The sequence below is a fragment of the Bufo bufo genome, chromosome 5 (genome assembly GCF_905171765.1).
Source record: "Bufo bufo chromosome 5, aBufBuf1.1, whole genome shotgun sequence".
NCBI classification, from domain to species: Eukaryota; Metazoa; Chordata; class Amphibia; order Anura; family Bufonidae; genus Bufo; species Bufo bufo.
In genome coordinates, this window is record NC_053393.1 from 557,947,164 (window position 1) to 557,958,271 (window position 11,108).

At 46.8% G+C, this 11,108-nt stretch overlaps 1 protein-coding gene across 1 annotated transcript; it reads right to left on the reverse strand.

Annotated features, from left to right (window-relative positions):
* Positions 1-4,300: 4,300 nt before the first annotated feature.
* LOC121002653 (gastrula zinc finger protein XlCGF26.1-like) lies at positions 4,301-10,758 on the reverse strand. The gene is made up of 3 exons (XM_040434087.1): positions 10,640-10,758; positions 5,104-5,687; positions 4,301-5,019 (listed from the first exon to the last, which is right to left on the reverse strand). The coding sequence occupies exons 1-3, from the start codon at positions 10,756-10,758 to the stop codon at positions 4,301-4,303; spliced, it is 1,422 nt and encodes a 473-aa protein (XP_040290021.1).
* Positions 10,759-11,108: the final 350 nt, after the last annotated feature.

Here is an 11,108-nt window from a genome sequence, read left to right on the forward strand (position 1 = left end):
GTTACCCTTCATAGTTGAGGTTGATGCTTCTGAGGTATGGGTGGGTGCGGTCTTGTCTCAGGGTTCCTCTCCTGCCAAGTGGCAACCGTGTGCCTTTTTCTCGAAGAAACTCTCCTCCGCAGAGAGAAATTATGATGTGGGAGATAGGGAATTGTTGGCCATCAAGTTAGTTTTTGAGGAATGGCGCCATTGGCTAGAGGGAGCCAGACACCCTATTACCGTGTTTACTGACCATAAAAATCTGGCCTACTTGGAGTCAGCCAAGCGTCTGAACCCGAGACAGGCCAGATGGTCTTTGTTCTTTTCAAGGTTTAATTTTGTTGTCACGTTCCGCCCTGGGGTTAAGAATGTGAAGGCAGATGCCCTATCACGTTGTTTTCCGGGAGGTGGGAATTTTGAAGACCCGGGTCCCATTTTAGCTGAAGGTATGGTGGTCTCTGCTCTTTTTCCTGAATTGGAGGCAGAGGTGCAGGCAGCCCAGTCAGAGGCTCCTGATCTTTGTCCTCCTGGGAGGTTGTTTGTGCCTCTCGCTTTGAGACACAAGATTTTTAAGGAACACCACGATACGGTCCTTGCTGGGCACCTGGGGGCAAGAGCCACACTGGATCTCATCGCTCAGAGATTCTGGTGGCCTGCGCTTCGTAAGTCGGTTGAGGGTTTTGTGGCAGCTTGCGAGACTTGCGCTCGTGCCAAAGTCCCTTATTCACGGCCATCAGGTCCTCTCCTTCTCTTACCCATTCCTTCCCGTCCTTGGACACATCTGTCCATGGACTTCATAACGGACTTGCCTCGTTCCTCGGGGAAGACTGTGATTCTGGTGGTGGTGGACCGTTTTAGCAGAATGGTGCATTTCATCCCTTTTCCTGGTTTGCCCAATGCTAAGACGCTGGCGCAGGCATTTATTGACCACATTGTCAAATTGCATGGTATTCCTTCAGACATAGTCTCTGATAGGGGCACGCAGTTTGTTTCCAGATTCTGGAAGGCTTTCTGTTCTCGCTTGGGGGTTCGGTTGTCATTCTCTTCTGCTTTCCACCCGCAGTCAAATGGCCAGACAGAGCGCGTCAATCAGAATCTGGAGACATATCTGCGCTGTTTGGTGGCGGAGAATCAGGAGGATTGGTGTTCTTTTTTGTCCCTTGCTGAGTTTGCTTTAAATAACAGTCGTCAGGAGTCCTCTGATAAGTCACCATTTTTTGGTGCATATGGGTTTCATCCGCAGACTGGGACTTTCTCGGGAGAGGGGTCTTCTGGTTTACCTGATGAGGACAGATTCTCCTCGTCTTTGTCATCTATTTGGCAAAAGATTCAGGATAATCTAAAGAGCATGAGTGAGAGATATAAGCGTGTGGCAGATAAGAGACGTGTGCCTGGTCCGGACCTGAATGTTGGTGATCTGGTGTGGTTGTCTACCAAAAATATCAAATTGAAGGTTCCCTCCTGGAAGTTGGGTCCTGGGTTTATTGGGCCTTACAAGATCCTGTCTGTCATCAATCCTGTTGCCTACCGTCTTGATCTTCCTCAGACTTGGAAGATCCATAATGTTTTTCATAAGTCCTTATTGAAACCTTATGTTCAACCTATTGTACCCTCGCCTTTGCCTCCTCCTCCGATTATGGTTGATGGAAATCTTGAATTTCAGGTCTCTAGGATTGTGGATTCTCGTCTTGTCCGCGGTTCTCTCCAGTACCTCGTTCATTGGGAGGGTTATGGTCCTGAGGAGAGGATGTGGGTCCCAGTGACGGACATTAAGGCCACTCGTCTCATCGGGGCTTTCCATAGGTCACATCCTGAGAAGGTGGGCTCTGAGTGTCCGGAGTCCACTCGTAGAGGGAGGGGTACTGTCACAACCAGACAGCTGAGAAGCTCTGACAGGAGCCTTCCAGATCCTCCTCCTTGAGTTTCTTTGTTTTGGTTTCAGTTCCTCTTCTTGTTAGTCTATCTCAGCTGTCATGCAGTTGGACTGATTGCTTCCCTTTAAGTTCCTCCCCATAATGCAGTAGTGTGCGGCTTATACAACTTCCTGGAGTGTGTGTGTGCATGCTGTTCTTATTTCCCAGTCCTCTGCAAGATAAGTGCTGTTCCTTTATTTGTGATTTTCTGTCTGCTGGATTTAAGGAGACCCTGACTCCCTCCGTGTCTAGTGTAGGGAGCCGGTGGTCGTGTCCCCTCACTATTGTAGGGTCTTCAGGTATAAGATAGCCGAGGTACGTGGATATGCGCCCATCCACCTTTGGGGTGTTCGCATAGGCTGAGCAGTCAGGGAGAGTGGCAGGTCTCATGCAGGGGTCTCCCTTTTGTTCCTTAGTTGTGGATCCAGTGAGTCATTGATTATATTGCATTGTCTTGTTTCCTGTACACCATCCGTGACACGTACTAAGGGGGAAGGGGTCCGCCCCGGGTGCCGACTCTCTGGGGGTGCCAGAAGCAATGAGCGCTTCCATCAATACAGACAGAAGTGCTCATTACTGGAGCGCAGGGAGCTGGGTCCTGTCACTCACCGCTCAGCTCCCCGCGCTCCTCCCCTCCTTCAGGCCGGCTGCGCACAGAATGGTGAAGCAGGAAGACTTCTCTCCGCTCCACCGTTCAGCCTGCAGACACAGATCACGCTGCCGGCCTGTGTGGGTGGGGCCTGCAGCCTAGAAATCTGCATAATCTCTGCCCACACTGTGCTGCAAAGCGATCTGTGCCTGAAGGGAAGAGAGGACTGTGAGCTTAAGGAACGGGACAAGGTGAGTATTTACTGTGATTTTTTTTATTACAGAGGGCATTACTACTATGGAGGGGGGCACAGAGGGCATTACTACTATGGAGGGGGGCACAGAGGGCATTACTACTATGGAGGGGGGGCAGAGAGGGCATTACTACTATGGAGGGGGGCAGAGAGGGCATTACTACTATGGAGGGGGGCAGAGAGGGCATTACTACTATGGAGGGGGACACAGAAGACTATTACTAAGCAAGGAGGGGCAGAGGATTTTATTACTATAGAGGGGGCACAGAGTCAAAGGGCATTATTACTGTGAAGGGGGCACAGTGGGCATTATTACTGTGAAGGGGCACAGTGGGCATTATTACTGTGAAGGGGCACAGTGGGCATTATTACTGTGAAGGGGCACAGTAGGCATTATTACTGTGAAGGGGGCACAGTGGGCATTATTACTGTGAAGGGGCACAGTGGGCATTATTACTATGAAGGGGGCACAGTGGGCATTATTGCTATGAAGGGGGCACAATGGGTATTACTACTATGAAGGGGGCACAATGAGGATTATTACTGTGAAGGAGGCACAGAGGGTATAACTACTGTGAGGGGGCACACATCTGTACAAACCTATTGTGAAGGTTGTACAATGAGAGCAATACTACTGTAAGGGGGTACAATTATTTCAAAGTATTGGGGGTTGAGGGGGGGGGGGGGGCCGAGAAAAGACCCGACCCGATTGCCAAACACCCTAGGCATGCCACTGATAAAACTCCTCCATTTCCTAGGTCTCTCCATCTCCAAATGTTCAATCAGCAATAAATGTTTCAGATGTTCTATGACATCATGTTTGAAGGCGCACCGGCTGCAACGAAAATTATAAAAAAGGCATAATGTGGTGACCAGACTGATCGAGTGGAACACAACAGGCAAATACTCCTCCACCGAGTCCTCTCCACTTCATTTAAACCATTAAGTCGTGGGATAAAAAGTATAATTATGCCTCAGATTTCCCTTACCATTTGCTGCAAGTGAGTCCAAAGGGTCTGGGAATGTTCCCAACTTCATAACCCAGGTAGTAAACCCAAGACTGGAGTAGTTAAAAGGGTTTTCTGACATTTTGTTAACTGTAGACCTATCCTCTGCAATATTTCCAATATGTATATTATATAATTCATGGACGATCACGGTTACCGGTTTCCCTTACGTCATGGCAAATAGTCACATAACACAAGGGCATCCGGTCTCTGCTGCGGCCAGTGTCGGCTGTGGCGATGCCAAACCAGTTGAGCCCAGCTGAGCATTGCAGGCTTGGAAGAGAGGGAGCGGAGAGCCATCGCCAGGAAGCAGGTAAGGTAATCTTCCCTTTACAGATCCAGTAAAGTGGGGGAGTTTGCCAAACCCCCTCATTCTTGCACAACCCCTTTAAGATCTACAATTATAACAGCAGTAACTACACTTCTGAATATACTGATATTTTCTTTTAATTCCTGCTTCAATATACATGCAATATTTTTTATAACAAAGCAGAGTCTTCTCGCTATAAATGATAGCAAGAAAAAATATGGAAATTCATGGCAGATCTACAGGAAGGATTCAGAATTGGTTGTTCCTGGTGTGAATTCTCTGATGTTGAACAAGAGATGATCTTTGACTAAAACATTTGCCACATTCTGAACATGAAAACGGCTTCTCTCCTGTGTGAATTCTCTGATGTCTCTCAAGACTTGATTTCTCAGTAAAACATTTCCTACATTCTGTACATGAATACAGCTTCTCCCCTGTGTGAATTTTCTGATGGCTCTTTAGAGATGATTTCTGAGTAAAACATTTGCCACATTCTGAACATGAATACAGCTTGTCCCCTGTGTGAATTTTCTGATGACTCTTTAGAGATGATTTATGAGTAAAACATTTGTCACATTCTGAACATGAATACAGCTTCTCCAATGTGTGAATTTGCCGATGTTTCTTAAGACTTGATTTCTCAGTAAAAGATTTTCTACATTCTGAACATGAATACGGCTTGTCCCCTGTGTGAATGCTCTGGTGGCTCTGAAGTTGAAATTTCCGAGTAAAAGATTTACCACATTCTGAACATGAAAATGGCTTCTCTCCTGTGTGAATTTTCTGATGGCACTCAAGATTTGATTTATCAGTAAAAGATTTCCTACATTCTGAACACGAATACGGCTTGTCCCCTGTGTGAATTCTCTGGTGTCTCTGAAGATGTGGTTTCCGAGTAAAAGATTTTCCACATTCTGAACATGAATACGGCTTCTCTGCTATGTGACTTCTTTGATGTAGAAGAAGAACTGACTTTCTAGTAAAGGATTTCGCACATTCTGAACACGAAAACGGCTTCTCTCCTGTGTGAATTCTATGATGGCTCTCAAGACTTGATTTATCAGTAAAAGATTTCCTACATTCTGAACATGAAAACGGCTTCTCTCCTGTGTGAATTCTGTGATGGTTATCAAGATGTGATTTTCTAGTAAAACATTTTCCACATTCTGAACATGAAAACGGCTTCTCTCCTGTGTGAATTCGCTGATGGGTTTCAAGATGTGTTTTATTCGTAAAACTTTTTCCACATTCTGAACATGAAAACGGCTTCTCTCCTGTGTGAATTTTGTGATGGTTATCAAGATGTGATTTTCTAGTAAAACATTTTCCACATTCTGAACATGAAAACGGCTTCTCTCCTGTGTGACTTCTTTGATGTAGAAGAAGAACTGACTTTCTAGTAAAGTATTTCGCACATTCTGAACACGAAAACGGCTTCTCTCCTGTGTGAATTCGCTGATGGGTTTCAATTTGTGTTTTACTAGTAAAACATTTCCCACAGTCTGAACATGAATACAGCTTCTCCCCTGTGTGATTCATTTGATGTTGAAGGAGGCCTGATTTCCAAGTAAAACATTTGCCACATTCTGAGCATGAATACGGCTTTCTCTGAGCTCTTTGGGTTCCAGAACATCTTCTGCGAGTTTGTTTTAAAGGATGAGATGATAGATTTTTGCTGTGAAGGTCTGGGGGTACATCTGGGATAATGGCACGCTCTTCATATGTATCTGATATGACACATGGATCATCTGCATTACAATATGTAGATATGAGATGTTTCTCCAAGCGCCCAGTACAGTCATCTACCAAGAACAAAACTTTTTTTAAATTATTGAAGGCAGCTATCAAAATTCATAACTGACAAGAGAGGCTAGAGGGTGCTGTCCAATTGTGTCATGTCACCCCACACCCAAAAGCAGAATGACCCTAAGTACATAGAAGGGTCAGGCAAGAAGAACAAAGCTGTTACAACAGGCAAGAGTCAGGCAATCATATGCACAGGTTTCTCACATCCTGGAAATCAATCATCTAACACAGGGATGCTCAATCTGCGGCCTTCCAGCTGTTGCAAGGCTACAACTCCCAGCATGCCCTAATAGCTGTAGGCTGTCCAGGCATGCTGGGAGTTGTAGTTTTGCAACAGTTGGAGGGCCGCAAGTTTGGCATCCGTGATCTTACAGAATACTGCGAAAAAGATTCTTTGCCCGGCGTCAGGAGGAGGAGGAGACGCTGCCCCCGTCCATGAACAGCATACAACAATTGATGGCAATGTTACAGCAGAAGGAATGAGAAGGGGCCAAGTCCATAACCAATACTGATGCTGTGATGTGGGACCAGTTTGGGTTATATCTCAGAAATCAACCATGGCAAAGGAACCGGTGTGAGAAACTCATAATTACACTGCCTTAAGAGAAAGAAACAAGCCAACTGAAAAATTGAATAACTGACTCTAGCATTATAACAATAAGTCATTGTATGCAACAGAGGTGTCAGGAGAGCCAGGAAACCTACCCCCTATTAGAGGTATGTCAGCCCAATTCTCACAATTTTTCAGATGAAGCCGGAAGGTACCCAGGGCCTGTATGGACGACACGTGTTGACACCTTGCACATTCGTAATTTGGACACCAGAATCCAGTGCAGTCCAGAGTGTATGTGACATGAGTCCTGTGAAATGCTGCACAGAGGGACACCAGGACACGTCCAGGAGATTCATGGAAGAGACCTGTCACCATGATACTACTGAGCAAGGCCTGGAGAGTCACAGCGCAGACCTGAGGGAGTCGTTACCACCTTAGTGTAATGGGCTAGGATCAGCAGGAACATTCCTACTGCGTCATCTTCTCCTGTCTACTAGTATGTTTGGGGCAGTTGCTATGTATTATACAGTAGCTGATCTCTTGCTCAGCTGACCTCTTCTGTAGCTCACCTTGGTTGGAGAGGAGCTCCTGACTGGTTAGCCTTGCTGTAAATATTCCTAGTTTCTACAGGGGGTTGCTGGTTATATAGTGTAAGCTCTGTGCTTTCGAATCCAGTAATCCTTTTATTTTCTAGTATCTCTCATAGTTTTCTTCATCCGTGTAGTTTTGTTCTTATGGTTGGTCTAGTCTTTACCTCTGATTCTTGGAGTCTGTGTATGTGGTTGGGGGGAGGGGATGTTCCATGTTTCAGTCTGTCCTACCTTGATTCTAGTTCAGCTATGCTCAGTTTGGGTTGGGTCTTAGTGTCCTCCTGTCGTCTGTTTTAGGGGCAATTCAGACATCCGCAATACACCCGGCCTGCACTCCCATAGAACATTGTCCTTTTCTTGTCCGCAGCTGCGGACCGGAAGTTCGGAGCCCCGCTCCGGTAATGCAGCTGCGGAGATCACATAGTGTGCTCTCGGCATTCATTCTGTCCACATAAAGAATGAATGGGTCTGCACCCGTTCCGCAGATTTGCGGAACGGGTGCAGATAAATTCATACGGACGTGTGAATGGACCCTTAGAGATTAGGATTTTTCATAGGAATGTCTCAAGGGACAGTGAGGGTCAGTGATGTCTGGTATTTGGGTCAGCATGTAAGGACAGATCTAGGGAAAGATCCAGTCAGTGCCACATATTGTCTGTTCAGTCATCCGTTCACCATATAACCCCCATCATCCGACTGTTCCATTGTATGATTACCATACCCATCCTGGTCCAGTCATCTACTGATGAGTTCCTATCTCCTCTTACCTGCTAGTGCTGTGATATGTGCTTTGTATTACACAGATTGGTCCTACTGCAAGTCCTGGGGGTATCTGAGTACTGGGGGACACTGTTAGGACCTGGGGAAGGCACCTGCTATAGGGCGAAGTCCAATTCAGGGTCATTATAGTTACAGACTCGTCTTTGCTTCATTTAGTGGTCACTACTCACCTGGGCTCATATCTGTAGGGATCTCCTCCTTGTATTCCTCATCGCCCCTCACATCTGTCTCTGTAGGAATCTCCTCCTTGTATTTCTCATCGCCCCTTACATCTGTCTCTGTAGGAATCTCCTCCTTGTGTTCCTCATCGCCCCTCACATCTGTCTCTGTAGAGATCTCCTCCTTGTATTCCTCATCGCCCCTCACATCTGCCTCTGTATCATTAATATTGTTCAGATCTTCATCCTGATTCAAAATGTGTGAAACAAATATTGTGAGTAACAGGACAGTTGGACAAGTTGAGTGGAATGTTTTAGATGCCTACAAAAGATCATTAAAAGAGTTATCCAACTTTAAACTTGTGTAATAGACCCCTTCAGAGAGGCGGACCCCCGGTGGAGTTCATACTTACTTGGTCCCTGCCTCTATGTTCTGGCTTCATTGCTCCACTGTTGACTCTGCAGGTGCTGTGCGTGTGGAAATCAACACACTGTTGACGGGGGGTGGAGATAGTTGGGGGGCAGGTGCTTCCTGCCCTGTCAACTGGATGTTGATTCTCAGAGACCCGGGATCTGCAGAGGTGCCCATGTATCGATGGAGCTGGAACCCACCAGCAGGGATCAGGTAAGTATGAATCCAGCCACTCTGAAGGGGTCTGTTAAATAATTAGGCTGAATAACCTCTTTAAAGGGATTATCCCACAAATTAAGAAGTAGGAATTCTACCAGCGACTGGTTTCTCTGGAGGCCTACATGACAGTACCACATGGAGATTGCCCTTCTAGTCTTCTGCAGGGACAGGAACACTGAGAGGTTGCAAGGCTCCTCTCACCATCTCCCTCCAGTGTTTTCTGAAATACTTCACCAGGATGGATGCAACTAAAAATGTATTTACTCATTACCAATGACACCACATGGAGCGATACCAGATAAGCATGTGGTTGGGGGAGAAGGGAGTCTGGGTCAAATCTCTCAAGGGCTAACTCCTGATTGTATTAGATGTCCAGTCTGTAATAACGCTTGCCCGAGGCGCTGCTCTGCAGATCTGATCAGTAGATGCCTCTGCTCTCTCTGCCCATGGAACAAAAATGTCCCTGGTGTGATTGGCTTTAATTCCATCTGGACCAGGAACTCTTTGCGAATTACAGAATTATTGGATTGCAGTCTTCAGCCACCTCGCCATGGTGGTCTCTGAGACCTTTTTCCCCTTGTTCCTTCCTGAGAACTGTATGAACAAATTTGGATCTTATCTCCAGGATCTCAAGGGCATCAAAATATTTCCTATTGATCTTTTGACTTCTAAGATGTTGAAGGGATGCATTCAAAAGATGGAAAAAACATCTCTTGGTTAAGGTGAAAAGCTGAGGCAATTTTAGGGAGAAAGGTCGGATACACTTTTAGGATTATCTTATTGAAATCTTTGAGATAAGACTCACGGATGCAAAGGGGCTGTAATTTCCCGACCCTACGGGCCAAGGTAATGGCATCTGGGAAAACAGTTTTAAGGGACAAGAATCTCAAACCGAACTCCTCAAGAATATCACAGAGACCAATGAAGTTAGGTCCCAAAGAGGAATGGATTGTTTCAGGGCCGGTCTGATCAAGGATGTAGCCTTAATGAACATTTTGATCCATCTATAGTCTGCAAGGGGAAGGTCCAGAAAACAGCCCAGGGCTGAGATCTGTACCTTTAGGCTCCTGGGTCTAATGCCATTATCATATTCTGTCATACTTCGGTGTGTGTGTGTGTGTGTGTGTGTGTGGGGGGGACACCACACCGAGCATAGGAGAGACAGGGGTGAGGGAATAAAGCCTGGAGACTAGGGAAAGAGCAGGACACCTCCGAGAGCAACCCTAATCAAAGTCCTGACTATGCGACAGGCTGTTCACCCGCCGGAACAGCCTGCCGCTAATGTAAAAGTAGCCTGAAAAGGGACCGAACATTCAGATTCGTACCAGGAGCAAAATCTCTTTCAAATCTCCCTGTAAACTGGTGAGAAAACTTCCTTGGGACTCTGCTGTAAGATAGATATTACTCTGTTTGACAATCCCTGAATTTTGAGTTTTTCCCTCTCAGGATTCAAGCTTTCAGAATTTCTGCATCTGGACCTTTCGATACAGAAGAGGGCCCTGGAGAAGAACAATATTTTATCTTAGATACAGAGGTACTGGGTCTTCCAGAAATAAATACTTCAGGATCGGGAACCAGCTGTGCTTTGGACAGAATTAAGTAATTTGAATGACACTGGTTGCTTTTAACCATATATTGTTCAGGACGGCCAGAATAAAAGGAAAAGGAGGAAATGAGCATGCTAGGCCCATATTCATGGATAAAAATGGCCAGAGTGCCCAACATTGGAATGTCCGGTGATGACGTAGACACAGTACGTCACGCTCTCCACCCTCCCCGCGGATCGGCTACCCCGATATCCCGATCCTTTTAGTACCGCTTGCTTAATAAAAAAGAACCCTCATTCTATTCCAACTACTGGGTGGTTCTTGCGCCGTGGGATATTCTTTTTCTCTATTGAATCCCGATCCTTTTGGCGTCTCCGTGGCTGTTCCTGCCTCTATGGATTCTATGGACGTGGGGTGTGTGCTGCTCCCCTAGCCCCTGACTCCGCTTGCACTTTAGCGGTGTTCGTGTCTCCAGCTTCTCTCGATCCTCCTGCCTCCTCCCCACCGCACCTCTGTGACTTACCTTGCTGGGATCATCTGGACTGAAGGGCTGTTGGACTGCACCTTGGAGCTTTGCCTTGTTCCCCCTCGTGCTTCTGATACTTTGTTTTCATTTGCTTCTTGGCTGGCGGGGCGAAGCATAGTCGGCTGGTCCCCGCTGCACCTGGGACCTCTGATTTTTTGACTGCCGGCGCACCTCCTGATTCTCCAGCCCCGGCCAGTGATAGCGCTTTTCCTCCTCTGGGTGGGCCCGTTCCATCTCTCGTGCTTTGACCCCGGTGGTAGGGGTTGTTTGCGGTGGCCATAGGAGTTTGGTCGGCCACTTCGCCTGGTTTGCATACTAGGCTCTTCTTTGACTGCCTCCAGCCCCTCTCGCTTTGCCAGCAATTCCTGGGACTGAGGGGTCCTCCTCTGGATGCTCAGGTGGGACCTCCGTGGACACTTGGATCGTCAGGGAGTGGAAAAAGCTGGTGAGATCGTTCCTTTTTGCT

Bases quoted from the DNA above. Each gene is read 5' to 3' on its own strand.
- LOC121002653 (XM_040434087.1), bottom strand. From the start codon at position 10,758: ATGCTTCGCCCCGCCAGCCAAGAAGCAAATGAAAACAAAGTATCAGAA. The intron at 5,688-10,639 runs GTAAGTCACAGA...ACAAACTCGCAG, and splicing joins GTCCAGATGATCCCAGCAAG to AAGATGTTCTGGAACCCAAA. The intron at 5,020-5,103 runs GTCTTGAGAGCC...CTAGAAAGTCAG, and splicing joins ATCTTTTACTGATAAATCAA to TTCTTCTTCTACATCAAAGA.